The sequence below is a fragment of the Sinohyriopsis cumingii genome, chromosome 17 (genome assembly GCF_028554795.1).
Source record: "Sinohyriopsis cumingii isolate HCF-2022 chromosome 17, ASM2855479v2, whole genome shotgun sequence".
Classification (NCBI taxonomy): domain Eukaryota; kingdom Metazoa; phylum Mollusca; class Bivalvia; order Unionida; family Unionidae; genus Sinohyriopsis; species Sinohyriopsis cumingii.
The window spans coordinates 33,572,387-33,597,526 of record NC_142977.1 but is presented as its reverse complement, the minus strand read 5'-3'; the positions used below and the strand labels follow the sequence as shown (position 1 = coordinate 33,597,526).

General features: G+C 34.4%; 1 protein-coding gene across 2 annotated transcripts in view; it reads right to left on the bottom strand.

Annotated features, from left to right (window-relative positions):
• Positions 1-503: 503 nt before the first annotated feature.
• The window catches only part of LOC149778390 (plexin-B-like), a 115,813-nt gene continuing 91,176 nt past the window's right edge, over positions 504-25,140 (bottom strand). The window contains exons 22-36 of one of the 2 annotated variants that reach the window (XM_089939216.1): positions 22,463-22,611; positions 21,978-22,090; positions 21,510-21,569; positions 19,875-19,949; positions 19,312-19,378; positions 18,206-18,361; positions 16,546-16,711; positions 15,918-16,091; positions 15,097-15,182; positions 8,500-8,574; positions 7,872-8,032; positions 6,448-6,595; positions 5,796-5,936; positions 4,948-5,022; positions 504-3,936 (exon numbers count right to left, since the gene is read on the bottom strand). In XM_089939216.1, coding sequence (XP_089795342.1) covers positions 3,796-3,936; positions 4,948-5,022; positions 5,796-5,936; positions 6,448-6,595; positions 7,872-8,032; positions 8,500-8,574; positions 15,097-15,182; positions 15,918-16,091; positions 16,546-16,711; positions 18,206-18,361; positions 19,312-19,378; positions 19,875-19,949; positions 21,510-21,569; positions 21,978-22,090; positions 22,463-22,611 — 1,787 coding nt within the window. In that variant the 3' untranslated portion in view covers positions 504-3,795. Of the gene's footprint in view, positions 3,937-4,947; positions 5,023-5,795; positions 5,937-6,447; positions 6,596-7,871; positions 8,033-8,499; positions 8,575-15,096; positions 15,183-15,917; positions 16,092-16,545; positions 16,712-18,205; positions 18,362-19,311; positions 19,379-19,874; positions 19,950-21,509; positions 21,570-21,977; positions 22,091-22,462; positions 22,612-25,140 lie in introns of those variants that run through there. The other variant, XR_016415497.1, reaches the window with a different exon arrangement.

Sequence of the window (25,140 nt, the reverse complement as noted above, 5' to 3'; positions counted from 1 at the left end):
AAGTTTCTTGTGGTTCATGCAGGGCTTTTAACGCCCTTAAGAGAAAGGTAATCAGTGCACGAATACTAAAATTACTGGAGTTGAATAAATCATTAGCATTGAAGACTCGTGCCTCAGACCTTTGTTTAGAAGCAGTTTTGCTTCGTGTACAAGAGGGGTTCAATTTACCCGCCGCTGATGCGAGCAGAAAATTGTTTCTTCGGGATCAAAACTACTCCATGATCGACAAGGAGTGTTTGGCTGAGGTATGGGAAACCTATATCTTTTCAGAATGAACTTTGTCCGTGAAATGGATCACCAGTCGCTCAATTATTTTAACAAAGTTACAGCCAAAACGTTGACATTATGCAAAGAAAACCATGCTACATAATTACCATTTTTGCCTAATTAAATATATTTTAACAAATTGGAGAGAGAGAGAGAGAGAATACACATGGATATGGTGATAATCATTAGAGGATGTTACTCATGTGTTTGAAGAAAAGTATATTTAAAACATCCGATTCAAATATAGTTTTATTTCTATACAGCCAGTCATTTCGTGAACAAAAGGGCTCATCGGATGGGGAATATAAGGACTTCCCTAATACATATTTTGAATACCCCTGTTCTGTCTTTGACATGTCATCTTGTATTCAAATTGGTTTTTAATGACAAAAGACACTGTTGAAATCTGCATGCATAGACGCATTCTTTACATTCTATAGTACACTACAGTGGAGAAACGTTACAAGCAATTGTTCATATATTAATAGGAATAAGAACTTAAATGACATATTTAGGAATAAAAAACACAAAAAGTTGCTGATATAACAAATGCAGCAAGCAATTAGTAGAAACTTTCCGCACTTTTGGAAATAAATATGTGATATATTTTCGATATATTAGAAGTTGTTTGTGAGAAACAAGAGTAGGTATAACGATTCATTTTTTGCAGCGCCTGAATTTATTTACCTCTGTACAGAAAGCACATGTACACACAGTGAGGTGTTGTAATCTCAATAGTGAATTCTTCTAACATCAGTAGTGAATTCTGCTAAACTCAATAGCGAATTCTTCAAATATTGAATTCTTCTAACCTCAATATTGAATTTTTTAACCTAAATAAACGAATAATTGTATATTCAGAGATGTGACACCACATTCAGAACTATCGATATTGTCGGAACATGAAATATAAGTTTAGACATTGTACCGATAATTTCGATGATATTTGTGATGTTTTCTATTTGCATAAATTTTCTGAAACAGTCAACATTTACAAATGGCACAAATGTGTACTCCAAAATCGTAACAGCCATTTAATTCTGGGTGCCGTCAGATCTACTGGTCTAGTTGTGAAAATACGCAAACCTTTCCAGTATAAAATGCAGGACTTTGAGAAATGAATAGATTAAAAAATTCTGGTTAACCACATCAAAATAGAAGTTATTTCCAGGAACACTTTAAACAATGATAATTTTGTGAGGCTGTTTTGATCAATAAACTATTCTGTATGGTACATAGAATCTTATAAGAAGAACGCTTGATGGGTTCTGGATTAAACCAGAGAATTTCAGACAAAACATTATAAAAGTTTCTATCTTGAGATAGCCATATGTCAAATGCCGAAAAAGGCCTACTATTCATTATTATCTGGTTAAGTTCCCATATATGAAAAAATGTAATAAATGGAATTTAACATGGATACTCCAGAAGGATGACAACAAACTAAAAGTGCAGACATTAAAATATACTCAAAATTGACATTTATACATATACAAATATGGCTGATTTTTTTTTAATGCACGAGACCCTCTAGACATTTCAATCTAAAATCATTTTGATATCATGTAAATTTCAGAAATACCAGGAAATTTGTATCCCTTGTGTAATTCGTGTCTAGCTATACGACTTAAATCGATCCATTTGAAATGAATTTTAGCATAAACTTGCCTTATCGTTCTATCTGACAATTAACCACCATGAGAGTTTCGTTTTAAAACGTGATTATGGTAGGAAAATGTAGCACCCACAAGCAGCATTTATTATATGTTGTTTACGTAATATTTACAAGGATTACATACTACTTGGAAAACAATTAAATGGACGAAAGTCGGATTCTGAAATATTTTGATGCATGTCGCTGATTTAAAGGTAACTGTATGATATATGATAATTGTTAAACACTGGGAAATGAATAAAATAAACGTTGACAAATCCTTCACCTGTGAGTATAAACCAGTGAATGAAACCAGGAAGAGAAATGAAGCCACAAAGGAAAATGACCATACAAATCAACAATAAGTGTTACCCACTCAAAAGATCGGACACAGACTTCTAAGAAACAGGCACCACCAGAGACCACAACGGAAACTCAGACAAAAAGGGGGAAAAAGCAGAGAAAGACAAACTACTATCGATTAGATTTTGAAGAAAGCTTTTAAATGCTAATAGACAGTTACCAGAAATCACCGTGAAATATATGAAATATGCGAGATACCACCATACAAAGGGAAAGTGAACTAGTGGCATACTATAGCAAAAATAAAAGAGACACAAAAAGGACACAGAAAGGGTGGGGGAACAGAAACAAAAAGCAAATGATATTAGGTAAAGTAAAAAAGTAGAGAGAGAGAGAGAGAGAGAGAGAGAGAGAGAGAGATTTGCAAACATACAAAGAACAGTAGAATAGAGAAAGTATAACTCACAAATCTATTCTTTACATATACATTTTAGATAGCATTATCTATTGCCTATGGTTGTAAAGAACCAACATAGATACCAAGGAAACAAATATTTCATGCGATTGCTTTGAAATATGTCATATTTTGTTTAATTGTACTACTCATGATGGGATATTATGTTTTGGGTAAGCTAACATTTTCTCAGGGCAAATAAATTTTCCAGTCAACTTACTGTTATGAAATTTTAACAGCTGCAATACCACACATGTGGAAGAAAGTCCAATATTTGTAATCAATTTTAACAACTGTAACAACAGTCATGTGGAAGTAAGGTTATATAGCTAACGAAAAGTACACGAAACCTTTGGAAATATTTAGCTAATCGGGGGCACATGCATTCTGTTGCTGAAACCGATGTGATCTCAATAACACAATCATAGTACCATACTGTGAAACAAATCATTCACTAATATTTGAGTATTTGATAATAGGAGTCTGTAATCTTCGACTCATTCAAATTTGGTGAATTTGTAAATAGTCAGGAAACATCAATTAACTATTATTTTGTAGTAACCGTGACTTGGGGGTATATATTCAACTAAACATAGCGCATGAAAATGCATAACAATCTGCACATAGTTTGAAATGATTCTACCTTGGCAATTAAAAAACAAAATTAAACATGTTAAATGCTATATTGTTTCACAAGCGAACATACTTAGGTGCGGACAAATAACTTGACCTTTTAATCTGTATGATTTGGACACACATCATAATATGGACAGTGCTACAGCAAAGACTGTCAAAACATCTTTAATATCAGCGTATGTTCCTAAGAATAATACATTAACGATTCAAGATATCTATGGCACTCACAAAAGCAATGTGTGATTTACTATCAAGTACATTAACGATTCAAGATATCTATGGCACTTACAAAAGCAATGTATGATTTACTATCAAGTTCAGTCACTGAACAATACAGTGGCTACAAATGAAGTAATTCGAGATAAATGTCTGTAGAACCATATTTGATGTCAAAGAAAATTATATGGCAGTCATTATAAAGAACATCATCGTAACCGCTCCATCGTAAGTACACAGAGAGCCAATATAACTTTGTATTCCCTTAAAATGGTGAAGTAGCCTGTTGACCACGCGCTGGGAGTTGTGGTCCAACACCATCGTACACCTGATGTAATCTCTTAATAAGCTCTTGCGTTGGCACTGAGCACGATTTTTCGTCTGATCCTTCAAGGGCGGCCATCATCTACAAGTATATGTTGGGTAAATTGTTCAAATATAGCTGCCTCTGATCCCATACTAAGGCAGTGATATACTTAATGGATGTACGCGATAGATTTAAATCGTGTCTTACAAAAATGAGATTTCAATGATTCCTTGAAGAACTTAATCACGAATTTAATACGAAATGTTTCGAAACTGTGCCTGGACTTAATTTGTTAGTGTGAGTGCGTTGTATATTTAAGATAACTATATACATTTGAGTTTGAAATCATTATAAATTCAACATTTTTGCATTCAATATTAAAAAAGTGTCATCTTGATGTAATTTACTCATCGAATCCTTTCCAAAAATAAAACGTGGCTTTGAAAGAAAATAAATGATATCGAGTAAACGGTACAGTGCTCATGTTCTTAGATAAGTCAGACTATTCAGAGCATTCGCATTCATACCTTGATATAGCTAATCCCCAGAGAATGATTATTTTATAGCCCATTTGTGTTCGCATTCGTTAAATATGTATTTTTAAGACTCCGATTCGTATCTGTGTCATATTTACATAAAACTGTATACCTGTTTTGTTCCGAGTCAGCAAAAAGAACAAAAGCAAACGGCTATGTCGAGGCCGTCAGCAGTGATGTATTCAGAGGCAATATTAAACTAGTTCTCTCCCCCAGTCAGGAACAAAACACGAATGCGGTTTTGTATTTATTACCTAACCACCCCAACTTGTATGCTTTCATAATATATTTAGCTTTACGAAATGAATGAATGAATGAATTAAATAAATGAATGAATGAATGAAATTTGAAACGCATTAGGGTTTATAAAAGTTCTATTAACTGCATCTAAATATCTATTCGAGGAGTCAAAGAGGACACCTGAGTAATTCAAATTTGGGCGTGTGATACAGAAGTACAGAGTTAATAACTGTATCAAACACTAGATGAAACATGTAGGATTAAATGCATATGTAATACTAAGAGGTTATAATCACTTTTCTTTATAATAATTAATTGTTCGAAGAAGACTTACAGCTTGCTTGATACTGTAAGCGTACTTGTACAATTCCAGTAACGCTGACGATGGATACAGTTTGTCGGACACATTCTGGAAGAGAAAGTATAAAGATTCCATACACTGACACTATGTACACATCACATTAGTGTTCTCTGCATTTTGAACACCAACCATAATCTTTCCATACTTCTTGCATTCGACGCATAGGTTTTCTATACATTTAGTAAAAGGACAAGAAAATAATTAAATCAGATATTTACACAGTTATTTAGTAAGTAGTATAGTAAGAATAAGTATCCATGGAAGTAAGTAATATCATCAGGGTGTGTGTGTGGGTGGGTGTTTTGGATTTTTAACGTAGCCTTAGCAATTTTTCAGTCATATCGCTACGATGTCTGCAGTGTGGCGAGTTATAGTGATGTCTAGCACTGGGTATCATGCAGCAGACATGTAGCATGATGTCCCACCCAGTCACATAATCTGACATCAGACCGACCAGTCCTAACACTAACCTCTTAATGCTGAGTGCCTGATGCAGCAGCTGTTAGTACCATTTTTATAAGTCTTGGGTATGACACGGTCGGGGTTGAACCCGTGACCTCCCGCATCCGAGGTGGACACTCTAACCATTGGGCCACCTGACCGGTCAATATCACTATGTAAGTAGGTATCTAAGTACATTCATTAAAATCAGACAAGGTGCTGAAAGTAACTCTGCATTAAGACGGGTGTGTACCCTAACTTGTGATAAATTGTGATTTTTACATACTGGTATATTTGTAAAATCATTGAATAAAAGAATATTTTATTCCTCGGTAAACATATTTTTCGAAAGGTAAAACTGTTAAAAACGTATCCACTACCTTCGAAAGATCATTCAGGAATGAATTCATATCTTGATCACTGACTGAAGGTTTCTGTTTTACACTTTGGAAATATGCTCGAACCATGCCTTTGTATCGTGGTATATCCCTGGCAAATAGAAGCTTATTTGATGGTGAGTGCTGTAAAAAGAAGTTGAAAAGTTAGGTCAGTTGAATCAATAAGCAATACTGATTGTTTCGTCACGTGATTTGTTAAATGATATATGATTCTGTACATAGCCTATGTATAATTGTTACAGGGAATGATCAAGTATTGAGGGAGAAAAACTGGTGTCAAGAAATGAAAAACAAAACAGATCAAAGTTACCTCTCAAGATAAAAGAAATGGTTCTCTTGCGATGCAGTGGGGCATGAAATTTAGTTCAAGAAGTCAACAATGAACATTCTTTCGAAAATTGTAAAGATGGTCATACGCGTTTAGGAAATGCTATACAACAATGTTTTTCAAATAATCCAGGTATTCCAAAAACAAGATGGAAAACGCTACGACAAACATGGTGGATTGGAGTATGACATCTTCAGAGGAGTAAAACTGTAATCAGTTCGACTGTCTCCATCAATCGCTCATTATATCTCATAGTCGTGTTGAGTAAACTGTCTCATTCTTTATTTTTTAATGTATTTTACGCACCTTGCCTAGAACCAGCTCTGATGTAGAACAACTGTCCATTAACGTCTGCGCGATGACACTTAGGCAGGAATTCATTATGCTTGACTTATGGATGTCGAAGATAAATTCAGGGTTTTTGATGATATTTACCCAGAACCGCAATAACAAACTTCAAAAAGAAGAGATAAAATATCATTACACATCATGCGATTTTTGACAGATACAGAGGTTAGACATAGTGTCTAAAAGAACTATATAAGCTTCATGTATCAGAGTTGTAGCGCTTGATTATTCTGCATTGAGAAGATAAAAGTTAAGTTCTTATATTTCAATATTAATCATAATAAATATATTACAAAATTGAACGTTTGCCTTTATCATCGAGAAAAGCCTTTGCTAGTTATCGTTTTAGTATAGTTATTCAAATAGGCTTGATAAAAACTAGTCCTAACGAACCGATTTTTTTGCTTAAACAATACACTTTGCCGGTGTCATGTTTATCATTCTTTATTTTTATTTACTGAAATTCAGGTGGAGTGTGTGAATAAAGGCCAAAATATTTGGCCCAAGTCAGTAGATGCTTTTTCAAGCAATACTTTCATATTTTTACATTATTTTCCAATATTCAGTCCAGATACCTATTTTCACTGCAACAGTTTTGTGGAATACTATTTTTACCATATATATTCAATATCTCTTCTTTTTAAGTTACCATTGTCTCCACCCCCACCTGCATCGTAATATGTAATTGCTAAATCAATAATTTTCCGAGTATTTATAACATTCCTTTCTTGCTATAGAAACTAACGTTTGGTGCAAGCTAACCAAAAGTTGGATACTTTGAAGTAGTTAGTAATGTTGAAAAGAACGTTGGCACACAAATATGTAGAACATATAATACCACCCAGAACTTTCATCAAAATGTCGTGAAAAAACATTTAAAAACCAGACAGGTTTTAGATATGGACTTCCTGAGAAAATGTAAGATTTGTACGATGATTTCTTTTTATTCAAGATTTGTACAAAATCCTAAATTTATCTTTGAAAGAAGCCTTCGTAAAACTTTGAAGGGATCACTTGAAAGTTACTGCTGTCTTACGAACTTATCAACCTAATTAAAAGTTGTACATCCGCTACTGTGCAACTTAACTATAGATGACATTGCCAACATGTTTACAGTATAATATGTCAATGGGCTGTAGTAAGGACCCTTATCTATTTTGTATTAAAGACTAAAATAATAATTAAGTTGTGCTATTTAGGTAACTAAAACATCTGAGTCACGTTCAAAATTTGTATATCAACGACTAACAACCTATTCAACAAGGAAACACCCCAACATACACTTTGTCTCCGGTAACAAGACACAAAGGTTAATACCAAACAATGGGATGAACTTTTCTTGATAAAAGCCTGTTGAGCATCTAAAGCCCATTTCTACTTACCTGTTACATTTCCAGTTGTGAAGAACGTCAGGATCAGTAATGCCATGCTTTTGGGCACAAGACTCAAAGAAGTCAAATAAGTACTTAATTGCTATTGGCACCTGGTCATCAGCGGTCAGCATCTTTTCGAAGAAGTCATCAATATATACCTGCAGTGTTCCCTGTAGATGCAAAAATGTATTAAAATTGAATAACACCTTAGGCAGACACTGTAGTTTAGTTGGATGACCCAAATTTAAACTCATAATCCAGGTGAGACCCGGTCGGAAGAGCATTGGATCCCATTGATAGACAATATTATACTAAAATAATGCCTTTAAAAACCAAGCAAGCAGGAATGACGATTAATCCTGTTGACTAAATTAACTGACCAAGGATACAGGTAAATAATTGATCATCGTTCAATGAGGAATTTAATAACAAATAATTATGTCTGTCTCATTCGATATTGAGTGCCTGTCAATCATAATTTGACCAAACTTCATTAAGAATGGAAACGTTTCCAAGAAATTTACTGCTAATTCCTTCAATATGTAGAATACAGATCTTTTAAAAAACCAAAAATTATACTAAAATAGTTTAAGCATATTGGTCGTTTAAAATAACCTAACATACAAAATATAGATACCTTTGTGTTCAAAAGTGTTGGCAGAAAGAAGTCACTTGACAATCGCATTCCCTCTGTTTCAATGTGCTGTTTGGTCTGCAGAATAAAAACCCGTGTCACGTGTGCTATTAGATCGATTTTAGTAAATGCTTCATTACTAACAAAACAAAACAATCTGAAACATGTCCATGGAGGGTTTGTTTGTTTTGCAAGAATAAATAATTAACACCAAGCCTTCCCAAAAATTATTAAACATTCCTTGGAATGTTAAATAATCTCATTTAGAAGGTACTTTTGAATATATTGACTCAAATACAGGCGGTGAACGGGTTAGTAGTTCATCCATAAAATTTAGGAATGTTTGAAGGAAAAGTTTGTAAAATTTTCATTGCCGTTTTAGATTACATCCTTACCATGGCGGATTTCTAACAAGTAATAATCTTTACCGTAGCGGACTTCTATCAAGCAATACACTTTGCTCAGTCTTTACCGTGGCGGATTTCTATCAAGTAATACACTTTGCTCAGTCTTTATAGTGGCGGATTTCTATCAAGTAATACACTTTGCTCAGTCTTTATAGTGGCGGATTTCTATCAAGTAATACACTTTGCTCAGTCTTTATAGTGGCGGATTTCTATCAAGTAATACACTTTGTTCAGTCTTTATAGTGGCGGATTTCTATCAAGTAATACACTTTGCTCAGTCTTTACCGTGGCGGATTTCTATCAAGTAATAAACTTTGCTCAGTCATTACCGTGGCGGATTTCTATCAAGTAATACACTTTGCTCAGCAATACATGGCCTACAACGAAGAGTCCATATCAACTTTCATGGTAGTTCTAAGTTATATAAATATCATAATCAAGATTGTCGAAATAATGAAACGAAACTTAAACAAAACTGTTTTATAAATATAATAAAAATTGCAAATTAAGGCAAATTAAAGAGAATTATATCAAAGGTTCATAATCTCAAAAAGAATCAACAGGGAGGCTGGATAGACCATTAGGTCTACAAAATAGAGAACCCAATTAGAGAAGAAGTCAAAAATGGACATACAAGGTCGAGAAGGATAAATCAAGGCCTCTAACGCGTCAGGGAGGCTGAAAGGTAGATCCGTGCGATGTCCATCTCTGCTGCTGTTTATGATCGGGGAAGGAGAGGTGGTAGATCGTCATTGATTGTCTGCGTCGCTGTTTACAGCCGGGTGCTGGACCACGAACAGAATAATAGTCGCTGCGATGGCGACAGGCCTGTAATTAAATCGTCACTGTGATACTAATGAGTGATTCGGCGCTAACCATGGAATATCGTACAGCTAAAATAGCTCGGCAACAACTAGAGGCGATTTAGAAATATCAGCCCTTCCGTGATTCTGTCAAACAGCAACCGCAACAACGTCAGGAGGCCAGAGAGGGATTTCCGATAAGTTCAGCAGTACAGCAGAGTTGTCTAAACCCGTCACGGATGCTACTAAAGGTCATCTTCTCACGTTAGAGCCAACCGTTATAGCGGCTGAAAAATCGTACAAAGAACCAAAGCTACTAAAAAGATTATACGAGATCTTCCAACTGAAATAGCTGCTGCTCAACCATAATTACAAGAAAAAATACAAGTAATTGAGGGTATCGGCGATGCGAAGGATACTTCTGCATCAAAACCAAAACCAAAACCACCAGCCCGATTTATCTAAAAGGGTCCTCAACTACTTGAAGTGAAAACTATAGCAGTTGAAGCATTCGAGTATTCAGATCGTGATAAATTAATAGATCAAAACACCGCCAGTTTCTCGGAGAAAAATTGGGTTCCACTTGTATTTCGAATCGCTGGTGAGAATATGAATGATTATGCTATTGTTGCGAATTAAGTCGAAGAAGTTACAAGAGCGCCATTACTTGGAGATATATTATCGCCCCAAATCACAATTTAGGCCACCTAGTATTGAGGAAGAAGAAATAACTGCAAGTGGTCTTGCCATTTGTGGGTTTTTAGCTTACTCGCATTCCCACAATCTGTTTTGTTTTATATTCGCCAGATAACGCCAATCTAATTTGTTCTATCGCCGTTGCGAGACGAACGAATTGCAGAGTTTGTGTATCATCAGTGACATTAGCAAGAGAAATTCTCTTTGCCCACTGGAGTAATTTGATAAACCTGTACTCGTATTGCGTATCTTCCTTCTGATTTTTATTCCTGTAATGTTTCAAAATCACATGTGATTTTTTAAGCATTGAGTTGGTTAGTAAGTTGTATACCTGTATCATGTAAGTTTTCAATCGCAGAAATAATAGCATTATTTTCGTAATTCATTATATAATAAAAATATTTTTTAATAGAAATGATTGATGTATTAGCACAAAAGGAGATGCCCAGCCTCGGGTGATGCCGCTTGGCAGTATTTCATGGGGGTTAGGCATACTGCTACCGTAAGCTGTTATTGCTCGTATTTTATTTACGTCCAGCAGCCTTCAGCATTAATGTATGCATAGACACTACCCGCTTGTAAACCCCAGATAGTCAAATGAAATTCTAGCAGGTTCAGATGGTGATCTAAGCAACCTGACTTTCCCCGGGAATTATATATGCATATAGTCAGATAACTGAAACCGATCAGTATCTCACCAATGTTAGATTTCAAATTATACCTCACAACACATAACTAAAGCCCAGCCGTCCCCTAAACAATAGAGAAAAAACTTTCGTCATTACTGTGATTCGAACGTGTACTGATAAACTGATTAGGCAGTTAGAAACACTACCACTGTGCCACATTCCTAGTCTTAATTTTATGTTCTCGTAAGTTGTATATACGATTTCACACTGCTGAAAAAATGACGCAATCCTCTGGCACCTTATATGGGCATTGTTATTACTTATCAGTTTCGCCGAATCAATTATAATGGCGGCTTCTTTTGATACCAAAAACCTGGGCTTAATCATGTCTATAACGTGACTTATTACTATACTAAAACCAATCATATATGTTATTTGTAGTTAGTAATTTGTTACGAAACGTCGAATCGTAAATCGCTAGCGACAGTTGGGCCGCTTAGGGTCTATAGGCTAGACATGAAATAGCCCGTTAGATATATTGATGAGAAAAAAAGCCTAAGTCCCCTCATGTTCAAACACCAGATTCTACCCGGGGTTTAGGCAGCAGTATCAGACTTACAAAAAAGATATGCAAGCACAAGTCATGAAGGAACTCGTATCCTGATTTTGTGTAACGGTGTAACATATTCAGACAAAATCAGAACACGTTTGATTGCAAGTAATCCCGACTTCTTCCTCATCGATTTCCTGGAATAGGGGGCGTGTCTTGATGATAATTGCTACCGTACTGTTTAGCCTTAGCGGAGTTATCTTCATTGAATGCAACCAGTCAGATACACCTTTCGATGTATGATGTGAGATAATTACATTTTACCGTTCTACTGAATATTAAAATTGGGGACTGGTGGAAACTCTATTTCTGCCTGTGTATCGCTAGCCTCCTCCATCGTGTTTCACCTTTCTTACCATTCTTGCTCTGAGTAATAGCCTGAGGATTTCCTGAATGTATCAAGTCTATCGCAGGTGATGTGGTCAACAACAAGACTGTCATTGATCAAGCTGTTAAAGCACTCATAAATAAACATGTGCGAGTAATTTATTTTTTCACAACCAATGAATATGAGATAATCAGCATTACCAACAGGTCCAACGGGTCTTCTTAATCGACGGTTCCTAATCACACCAGCACGAGAGGTCTCGTAATTCTTCATGATGGGATGCCGTCTGAATTCATCGACGTTGTTTCCTTGCTCCATTTTTATAGTATATTTTATCTGTCTAAATTGTAATTCTATATCACTAGGAAAAATTATTATGTGGTTTGCTCGGTTTGCTTTGTAATAGAACACGAGTGATCCAATTACTTAGAAAATCTATTGCCTCCTTTATTGGACATGGACTGCTGCTAGTAGCCGGACTACTGATAGCAGTCTGACCACTAGTAGCCGGGCCAACATTTTTTAAAATCTTAATACCGTTTCCTAGCTCTGTATTTTCTTTCACCACACGCTATGCATAGTTTTGTTCGGCCTTTTACACCAATTTCATATTTCAAACATGGAATTGGCCCTAATCTACCGTGTATAACACTCTGCTATTGATAACCGCAAAATTATAATAACATCGTTTGCTACATGGGTTAGTTGATCCAATCATTAACCATTTGCAACTATTCTTTGCTCATTATGTCATTGTAGACAAACCTAGGTTGACGTCTAATTCAAAGATATGTTTGCCTTAATTATATAATAGAGGTGTTTGCAAGATGATCTGCGATCAAGACTTCGAAATCCATGTTCGATCTCGACAGATGAACCAAGACGGTCTGCGAGCACAAAATTTGGAATTACTCAATCATATCCACAAGGCCAAGAACGAGTTCACGGGTGATAATGCAGAGCATGTTTGGTCAACATTCAGAATAAGGGAAGATGATATTTTCACCGGTGCTACGATGAACGACGGACAATCATCAATTATCTAGTGGTCAGACAAAAATACTTTTTCAGAATAAAATGTGTTATTGCAGTCAGTGACGACGTTGACGTTGACATAACTTAGATTATCCGTGATAAAGGTGATCCTTGTTTGGGAATCACAGCACTGCCAGAGCATTGTTGTGTTAGATAGAAATTCGCGACCATGGATGCTGTTATCGACAGACCGTATTTCGAGCGTGCATATCCCGTGACTGCAGTCGTCTACGCAATTTATCCGTTAAAGGAACCTAATGTTGATGCTCTTCAATCAATGAGGAAGACCAAAATTATACTCAACTGCGTAGCCCAGAGAATCACAGAACGCTTCATGAACGCATTACGAAGAAATAGTCTTACAGTTCTACGACGCATAAAAAAGTGGGTGGATAACATCAGAGAAAATTTAGAAACGATATTGAAAATAAATTTAAATTCCCAAGTGAGGTAAGAACAATAATTAATGAGCGATTGTTTACAGCATTTATTAATCGAAGGGTTCTCCGACAGTAATAATTGACCATAACGCTCACGCATAGATGTCGAGTATAATAATATTCAGTCCAATTGCAACAACAATAATGGATTTGATTAATTTGTGCCACTGTCTGGTGAACTTTATCGTACTGAATCTCTTCAGAATCAGATGACCAAGTTTGCACTAAAATACACAGCCAACACATCTAGAAAAACAATTGCAGAATAATTGTTTTACATCTCATCTGACATCATCTCGATTGATATGGTTGCGTGTTAGCCTGGAAGCTTTCTTGGAATGAGTGAATTCAGTATGCATTTTGAGAGATCTGGGCATCCAACACATGAGATGACTCGATTTATGATAAATGATCCACTGCCAGCCAATGGATTTCGATTTAACTGGATTTGTCCAGGTCGAATCATTCGAATTTGCTGCCAATATCCATCCCGTCATCGTGGCTTGTTTTGTTATCATTTTAACGAATCAAATCAAGGGAAAAAATCTCATGGACTACTGCGCGAAGAATAAACTTGGTTGGGCTCCAATAGAGCTACTGAGATATAAACTTGATGCAAAGACAATCAACGACGATCTACCACCCTTCGTTCCCCGATCATCTACAGCAGCAAGGTCCAGCCTCCCTGACGAGTTACTGTCCTCGATTTATCCTTTTCGACCTTGTGTGTCCATTTTAGCCTCCTTCTCTAACTGGGTTCTCGAATTCGTAGACTTAATGGTCTGTCCAGCTTCCCTGAAGAGACTAAGAATGAAGGCAAGTCGTATCTCGTTCCGTGTGAAAATAGCCCACTGATAGCTAATCTAAATTAATTTGACCTCAGTCTGTCCATGGTCTGTATGCAGGATGAGTTCAACCGAGTTAAGCAAAAGTGCATCATATAAGGAAATAGAAACAAAGCAAATTTTGATAACAGTGTGGAAAATAACAAAACCTTAAGGTAGGCACACTTTAATATGAAATGATTAATGCGACTGTAATGTGTTTAGCGCATCCTAAAATACTTTAGTGTAATACATTAAAAGAAAGAGAACCGAGATATTTATCATTTCAGAAAATTTGGCACAATGAAGCTGATATATTTTATCTACACTATGGTGATATTGTTTTGCAGTATGGGCTTTGTTTTATTGGACACCTTTAGCAATCAGTAAAATATAAACCAGGTACCAGTTTTTCCACAATCTCTTAAGATAAGTCATCTATTTTTAAAGATGCATCCAATGATCTATTAGAACAGATGACATTAATATTTATTCTACAAGCACATATAAGTCACTCCTATGATAGAATACTTTCTAAGGAAATGTTTCGTAAATAATTTCTTTCCTGATTTAAGTTTATGAATTTGACCACCTCCCTTTATTTGGACATTTTCACGCTATGAATGAATTACATTTTTCCTTCTTTACGTGTTTATTTTTTTCCAGCATTAAGCTTCAGACCCACAATTTTGCACAAATTTACTATCATTATTTTCAGAATAAATAGCTATCAAAATATGCTTGTCTTGAGACATAAAAGTGAGATACATTGTTAAATAAAGTGGGTTTTTTCCTTCATTTTTATTTTTTATTGGAAGACATACATACCAAATGCCAAAAATGGGAACCACTGATCGTTCTCATTATCGTCTTCTGTCTTTTGATGGTTGAAGTGAAAATTAGCTCCGGTTCCACTACACGAACAAGAATGCAAATAATGTCATTTTATTATAATTTTCCATGACATACTTCAGGCAAGCAATGCTTCTGGTTTCACAAACGATTAGTTCCTTACAACCATTATTCTTAAACATTGTGGACAATGAAACCCCAGAAATGTAATCCAAAACCTTGAAACAAGATACGCTGCTGAGACTTTAATGGTGTCATCGATATTGGGCATGCATACAATTGTCAATGCGAGGCCAATCCAAAATATATTACAACTCTATCTATCTCTATTTTTTTAAAAATGGTTTGTGACACAAAAGAAGATAATAGTGTCAGCTAAAACTTTACATGAAAAGCTATTTTTACTTCAATTCTTCATCTGAAAGCTTAAAGTGTTATGATCTGAGTAACAAAGGCGTCTGCACCTACTTCATCGGAATGTTAATTGAAACATCATGTAGTCTGAAAAATAAAACCGTCTGCATCGACTTAATCAGCACGCTAATAGAAGATGGCATGGATAGCAAAATAAGAACATGGTGAGGAAGAAAAAAACCTAATTTGTTACGGGGTGTTATCTTTCAGTTTCTTGCACCACACACCTCTACTTCTACCGGTGTAGATATTATGCTGTTATGTTCTTTATAGTAGAACGTATTATTGCCAAGCTAATGTAACCTGCCAAATATAGTTTGTTATAAACAAATGAAAAACATTTAGCAAGCAATTTTTCTGGTTAGAAATATACTAAGCATTACCATCTTCCAACGCAATATCAGAAGAACGAATTTGACTGCTGAATGACAATCTCATTACTGCTCCATTAGGAATCCCGTAATGCCGTAGGGTGTTTAAACATTTCCACAATCCATCCTTCAAATTGGTATCGTCCTCGTCTTGTAGAGAGAGACAATCTTCTCCATCAATTTGCTCTGAAATAAGGGAAACGAGCTAAATGATTCTAAACGATACATGAACAGCAAGATTCTATACCGTGACCAGTGCGATGAATGTTCGATTGTCATTTGACATTTACATAACAAATAAACAAAAATGGGAAAATTAGTCTCTTACAAATATATCATTTTGGCATCGTGGTTACACCATCATGATGATTTGTCATTAAATGTAACGCATTTGTTTATTTGTCATTCAGTATTGCACAGTTGTGTTGATTTGTCATTAAACAGATTATTTAAATTATCTACAGCGCAACATAATGTAAATTGAAGAAATCTATGAATTAACTATTCTACGATTATTGGTGTTTGTTTTCAAGTAAGGCAAGTAAAAATCAACATTTTATTTTAACATTTTTAGATACATCTGCAAACCTTATCCAGACAAAATGTTGTAGAAAATATTAAATGAAGTGACTGTGCATACCAAGAACGGTTGTATGCACAGATGGCCGCTGTGAGTATGGAATGTTCTTGTAGAACGTATCTAATATCTTCATCTTTGCCTGTGAAATCGTGTCACAGTCCAGGACGGTGCATGTTATTGTCTTTTCCTCGTCGTCAGTTCGCATCCGGTGTTTTACTGTCATATTCTGGAAATGATCAACGATAAACAAGAAATTATATAGAATAATTGTGCTATTGGATTTGTTCATAACAATACCTTAACTAGAATTACCATGAAAATATTAACACCATATTTTGCTGTCAATGAAGGAGGCAATAATTTACCTTAGCTCGCACAGTAGACATAGTAATTAGAAGCACTTGAGATGACTTTGATTTCTCAATTTGGTGTTATAACACTTAGGGCAGCATATTATTGGCTTTATTATGCGGAGGAAATGGGTACAAGGATACACCAAGGCAGCCAACCTGGGCAGGTATCGATCCTGCAATGATGAATCTGACGTTTCTATCCTCCAGATGCCTGTGGTCTGTATTTTTAAAAAAGTACGTTTTTAAGTATTAACAATTCACTAAACAATGTTTTTCCTCAGTACGTGGAACAATTGTTGATGAGCAAACGGATAAAACTTTGAAGTCATTGTTCACTTTGGGAGTGTCTTAATTTTCCGGCATACAGGCAGAGAATCAGCAGGTACACTTTCATGGAGTATTCTTTTAATTTAGCATACAGGCGGAGAAAAAGCATGTACACTATTTTCAATTCATCAACATAGTGATAAAAAGGTAATATAATGTTCTGATATTGCACATATGTCACTGATGAACCTCAAAATAAAAGCGTTTTTTTTGGCGTACGATTCCTTCGAAAGAACATATTTCTCATTAACTGCAGCTAGACATAGAACTAAATGATAACGACTACAGTTATATTGCACCCTGTTGATCTATGTTCTTCGATTAAGGCGATTACTTTCTATATTATTTTTTTTCTTATGTACTAATACTGTAAAACAATAAAGTAAAAATTTACTTTCAACTTCCAGTCTTGTTATCTAGTTGATATCTTTCAATATATTTTCGTAGCTAGTATTACGATTATATGGTTTAAAACTAAGAACATAGTGAAGCAAAGCCATCAAGACTTAAATAAATGCTACAGGACAAAGCTTAACCTATATCAGGATCCAGTTTATTTCTGCATGTTGCATCGATTTTTGTTCTAATTTGAGTTTAAATACTTTTTCGGGGGGATAGAGGGTCCTGTGCAAGTTGAGTCAATGATTATAACATTTTGAAATCTTTTATTTGAGTGATGTTTATGTCAAAATTTAGATCTGCATATTCAAGGGTTTTCCCTCTATCCTACTCATGGCTATGGGTCGCCTATGCGGACAAAGCAACGATGACCTAAGAATTATATCAAACCTTCATTTGTCACCGATGCATGTGATATCATCTCAAGGCTAAATATTAGGCAATTGGAGCCAAAGTACGTTAGTCACGCCTCGCCAAAAATCGAAGTTTTATTATTTCTTGCTCTTACATTTTTACACTGGCTAAACCTAGCCGTGTATTAGTATGCCAGTGGGAAAATCCCTATGGTCCGATTTCTTTTGCATCATACAGCCAAAAATGTGGTAAAGGTGCTTTGAAAACCTGACAAACGTCATACCCACCAATGATCTCGGTTGAATATCTTGATCTCGCCCCGTGAATATTTTCTCTTCAGAAAGGGTGTATTTAGCACACCCAGTGATGTAGTCCACCGGTCCTTTTTCTACTTGAAATCTGATTGCTTTGTACAAGTAGAATAGCGCGGAACCCGTCGAGTGCTGAAAGAAATGAAAAACCAGCCAGATTCATTGAGTGCTAAAAGGGATGCCAACTTACAGCAAAATCAGTGAAAACCTTAAAAACTTAGGATATAGTATCAAAATATTAATTTGGGGGATTTGTGCATATATTATTTCTTTAGGTACAAAGGTGCTGACTCTGCACCATATAGTTAGTGTTACGATTCTATGGTCTAAAATAAATCCAAATTAAAAACTGAACGCAGCAATAAGTCTGATTCCACTTCGGATGTTAACAAAGGAACGAGTACCTTCAAAGTAAACAACAATTATATAAAAAGCTAAGACACAATAATTAGCCTGAATGTAGGTCAATTTCATTTCTAAAACATTCAAAATTTCAAGAAGAACAGGAAAGTGAAAAACTAATGTCCTACAGTAAGATTCAAATAAACATGTTTAACTCCAATAATAATGATCTTAATATTTAATCTATAATCACAGAAAAATATTGGATATTTTCTATTAAGGTCAGTTACAAAATACAGACATACACAGCATATAATTAAAGAGAAAATCCAACACACAACATATATCAAATATACATAACACCAGTATTTTGCTGAGCAACATATGCATATCAATGATAACATCTCACTCGTGAAACACTAGTGCACACATGTTTAAAAGTACCCACCACAAAGACCAATATTTACATAACATTTTACATTAATTATAAACTTTGATGAGGTTTATAAAAATGAATATCAGCAAAGAAATCATTGATTACAAGAAACATTAAGATGTATTGTTTATGTAACAGAAGCAAAAACAACGAAGAAAAGGAGAACCATTGGATAATGTTGTCACACAGTACAGTTTGACAATATCACCATCAGTCTGGAGAATCAAAATATAAACTTTGTTCGTCTCTTCATAAGGGATATACACAATTACGTGTTATGCTTCTATTATGCAAATTAACTCACCTTCAAGTAGTCGTAGAGACACAAGGACAGCCAGTGTGTCAGTAGTTTTTCTACAACACATTCAGACCTAACAGAGTAAAATATTCTTGCTTGTAAACATTTTCTTACAGATGAATGTGGACAGATCATTACAGTTGACAGATTATTATAGTTGACAGATTATTACAGCTGTGCCTAACATATTGAGAGCAAATGGCTGCTTATGTACTTGACATTGATTGTTATGCAAACTGCATTGACTCCAGTAGTATTAATCGTTCAATTACTCATTAAGGCGATTTTTCAATTTGTGGATAGATACATGTATATAATGACTTTTTCTTCAAATCTCACTATTTGGCTCCATGTGGCGCTCTTATGTCAAAAACTGACTCAAGGTACAGAAGTTATCAAGTATCCAGCAGTAACTATATTTCTCAACATAATTTCATTGAATAAATTCAACTATAATTGGATTGTAAATTTCCTGATACATTGATTAAATGTAGCATAAGCTAGACATTTCTATAGCTGTTCCTTACCAATTCATGTTACTTCAAAGATTTTAAAATTTAATCCAATACCTTCTCAATAAAATCTTTTCATTTCGCGAAGCCACAGCGTGGTCGATGAGCTCTTCCAGCAATGTTTTCATTACACTGGAGCAGAAAAATTCTTAGTATTAACTTGAACATGGATCACAAGTATATAAACAGGAGGAAAAAACAAAATGGAAGAAGATGACTTAAAAGAAGAATGGCAAAAGAAGAAGATGAAGAAGCAGGATGCAAAGGAGTAGACGGAGGTAAAGGAGTGGGATCGAAACGTGGAAGATAATATCATTTTCGGGAAATAAATCTTTAGTGTATTAGAATGTCATAAAAGACAATACAGTTAACTCTGGAATAGTTGTTTATAATTTAGCAATTGTTACGAGTCTATGCTTTCAAAAAAAGTAATAGAAAAGAGCAAATATAACTAAGCTTTATAAAATTCAAAAAATAACTTATTTTTCTAGAATAACAAAGTGAAAATGAAAAAGGGAACTTACGGTATTGTAAAATAAATCCCAAAATGATCTTAGAATTACAGACAATAGTACTAATAATTTAAAGTTCTGAATAAACTTTAGCAGAACCCAAATTAAGTCCAACACTAATGCTGTTAGTGTGCCTGGGGCGGCCAGTGTATACAATTGTTGTACCAGCAATCTTTTGTCGAAACACATATATATATCTCCAGGTTTCAATTCACTAAAAATCCCAGTGAATGTCACTGTGCGAGAATATTATTTTTCATGAGTAATCTATATTTCCAGAGAAAATTTGCTTGAATTGAGCAATTTCAAGAAATAAACTAAATCCCAAATGAGCTACTGGACACAATAATAATACAAATTGATTAGCTAGATCTTATTCACGAATGAATAATCTTTCCAGTAACAACATTATATAGTCTTCTACTTGACCTCAGGTCACAATTAGCATTTTCTATAAAAAAAGAACCCTGCATAATGGAAAATACCCTTCTTGAAAGTTCATAACGTTTAAAAAATAAAATGTTAGTTATTATTAAAATGTCTTTTACTAAAATTATGAAAAAATAACCTGAACAATGTTAGATACGCCGGATAAATTGTAGTGGAATTCCAAAAATCTAGAACCAAACCCCCAAAAAACATATTCATTTCTGTTAGTAATGATCCTGAAATTAAATCCATACACACAGAGAATATTTTAGCTATGTATTAATTGTGTACCGCATAAAACATATCAATAATTCAGGTCAAGTACAAAATAAACTTGATTTTGGACAAGATTAAGTTTAACATACAATGTTGCATTACAATAGCATATAATGAAATAAAAAAATTATAAAATAACTAGCAAACAATGCAGATTAAATATGCATGGCACAAAATCTAATAAAATTTCAAAATATTATTAAAACATACAACGAAGTTGAGAGTTATAATTTTCCTAATTAGCTAAGTGACAATATCATAGACTGACAGATTTAATCTTTTTTGATATCTCATTACAGGATAAGCTTGAGTGGATCGCTATAGTCACAAATATTGTCATCCAGTAGTGTAAAGAGATCATCCTTGATATCCTGGAGGGTAAAGAGATAATCATTAATAGCTTTCATCCGGCACGAATATTTATTTATAACGAAATAATTTGTCATCTACCAATACAGACTTTTGTAATGCTTACTCTGTAATGTATTGCATATTGTCCTGATTAACGACCACTAACAACGATGCTATCTCAGACCTGAAAATAAAAGTAAAGATGGCACAAATGTTTGAAATGAAAACTTAACTGACTTTGCTTCGAAAAAGGTCTCTGTAAACGTATACATGCAAATGAACTTGCCTTTGCCTTTTGCTCTGATATTTGCAGTTGATGAAGTTTTTGTATTTGCTTTTGCGCTGATTATTGAAAGTTAAGACCCCTACATCAGCGTAGATGATTAAAATTTGCTTTGATGCCGAGGAAGAATAGCTTCTAAAAGTTAAACTCAATAAGGTAATTGGAACCATTTACAATTTTTTACATTGTCAGTATTATACAAACAGTATATGTGTATCGACAGGACGTACTACTTAATGTTCTGCTGTGCAACAATTATAATTCCTGTGCCAATAGTTGTCAGTTTCATAACAAGAAATTACTACTTACTTCACTTTAATATCTGCTCCTTCGGTTTCAAGAGTTTTGATGAAGGTCAGGAGAAAATGCTTATTTCGTAGGAGATTTTTAAATATCTCTAATCCTCGATGGCTGGATTTCAGCTGAAAAAAATATTGTCCAGTAGATTTCAAAAGGTATATGTCAAGTTTGTTCGAGATTTTGCGAGCCTTTGAGCTTTCCTACGGAGCATTATGTACTGGATCGTACAAAAGGCATTCGTTATTACCAAAAAAAACAAGAACAGATTAAACATTCTTTAACTAAACAATATTGCAAAAGAAAGTATAAAATTATTTAATAAGCGAAAATCAGGGTTTCCAAAATATTCAGTTCTTATTGGAAAATTGCAATTTTCCCTCATGAGTATGGCACCTTTTGAATGAAAGAGATATGCTGATTGTTAATATGTCTTTATTTGCGATATGTCATATTTTCTCGCATCATGCACAATTGGTCTAAAAAGAAACACCTGCCTCTAAAATAGTCTGTTGCAAGACTGGGTGATCTTTGCGTCCGGGAAAAAGAAGGTTGTAAGTGAAGTTGTCATAATCTCTAACCAGGACATTGCCTCCTTCTAACTCATTCTTCAAGTCCGTCATAGCAGTTTGCAGTTCAGCAAATGCTACAATACAACGAAGAATATTATCATTTATTATTTTTTCAATAAGACGAATCAAAATATAAATATATGATGACGATTGAAAACAATAAGTATGATAAAACGACATTGACAACTTTAAATTATAACAACTTTATATTATAACAAACATTACAAAGAAACTAAATTTAACATATATAAAAATATTACCTGTTTATCTTATTTCACACAGTTCCAATTGACATGCAGCCTATAGTGAGACAAAACCACATTTTAACCTGTTATGTGAGATTAGTACATGAATAATAATTTTATAAATACACAAGTTATCTATACGCACAAATAACTATAGACACCAACATAGTCGACGACCTCGGATTTGATTAGTTCCAAATGACCTAACTGTGAATGCAAGCTACCAGACCTAACATTTAACAATGACACAAATGTTGAACAAAAAAACCTGGATACAAAACTTATCTCCATTTCTACCAAAGCCATGTGTTCCTCGTGGATCTTCCCTTATAATGAAAATACAGTCATATATTTATTTTTTTTTGTATTGCAAATTGTGTCTGAAATATAAAGCTCAAACTCCTCCCAACAAATAAGATACCTGATCATGCCAAGCAGTATAAACTATTCCTAAGCGAATTAAATTCCTTAAATATTTCATCCAGCGCATTTGTTAAAAGACCAGATGCAACAAGACTATTTTGCTTACATTAGGTACTAAACTGGATACAACATCTACAAAATCAGCATCAACTATGTTGCAATTTTTAAAATTGTTACATTTAAATATAACGACTGGAACGTTTAGGGCAAATAATCTGTCACACTGTATGCTTTGTAATTCTACGCAAAAGCGAAGACCCTGAACAAAACCAACATTTAATGCTTTGTCTAGGCTTTAATGCTGAACACCATTGAATGCAACTAACATCTATCCAATGCAGCAGATATCATGGAAAAATCGAAGAATAACCATTCATGGTTTTCTTAGAGATTGAAATAGAATCCAATAACAGCCCATTGACCCACTGAGTGTAGTAATAGCAGAAGAGATTACACAAATTTCACCTATTCAATAAATTTGTTTTCTTTTTTATCAATAGAACTACTGTACAACTCCTAAGTTTTTGGTTGCATTTCCTCCAGTGTTCAATGTATCTTACACGGCACGGGTCTATGTGGAGGGTCATGTCATGCTCTGGGGTATAAATGTCAAGTCCAGACACAAAAACTAATTTACCACACTCATCAAATAATGAAGCATCTTTGATATGTTTCGTTTAGTTACGATACAATTTTACTAACACGTTATTATACCATTTGTAAATGCTACGTTTGTTCAATTTTGGTATGTATTGAAATATTTAAATTTTAACAAATTCTACAATTTAACCAACTTTAGCCAAAATTTCCATCCACGTTGTTCGTGTAGAAGATAAATGATACAAAACTTCTTAAAACGTTACTAATGTAAAGAAAGTATTATTTTTGTGGCACTAAGATGGAATAGACAGTGTTTGAGATCCTTGTGTCTTATCCATAAATACAAATCAATGCGTAGTTTACAGTGGCCTAAACATTTCGCTTTAGAATCAAAAGGAGTGTAACAAGTATACTTTTGTCTTGAGTTCCAATTTCCAGAAGATGCTTAATCTGTTGAGTTCGATCTGAAAATCTAACAACTTCAGAACCCAAACGTTGGAATATTCCTCAGAATTAAACAAGCCAGTAGCATCAATGTATATCACTTTAGCTATACCTCAAAGGGTCAAGAAAGCACACTAAAATACCAATTATTCAAATTAAGTCTGAAACAAGTTCCGAGTTATGCATCAATGTAAGTACAATATGTGTATTTGCAAGAAAGACAGCTGACGTAAATCTGATACAATTTACGTTTTAATACAAAACGCTACATTTATACGCTTTCCATGGAATTATTGGAAACTATAACATCAATTATGATGATATGAACATGATTTCCAAGGAATTCTTGGAAACTGTAACATCAATTATAATGATATGAACACGATTTTTATAGGAATTCTTGGAAACTGAAACGCCAATTATAAAGGTATGAATATGCTTTCCATGGAATTCTTGGAAACTATAACATCAATTATGATGATATGAATACGATTTCCATGGAGTTCTTGGAAACTGCAACACCAATTATAATGATATAAATATGCTTTCCAACGAATTCTTGGAAACTGCAACACCAATTATAAAGGTATGAATATGGTTTCCATGGAATTCTTGGAAACTATAACACCAATTATAATGATACGAATACGATTTCCATGGAGTTCTTGGAAACTGCAACACCAATTATAATGATATAAATATGCTGTTCAAGGAATTCTTGGAAACTGAAACACCAATTATAAAGGTATGAGTATGCTTTCCAAGGAATACTAGGAAACTATTACACCATTTATAATGGTATGACTATGCTTTCCATGGAATTACTCACTTATATAAATAAAACCATAACCTAGCCAGTGTCATGGTTTCTTGGGAAAATAATGTATATAA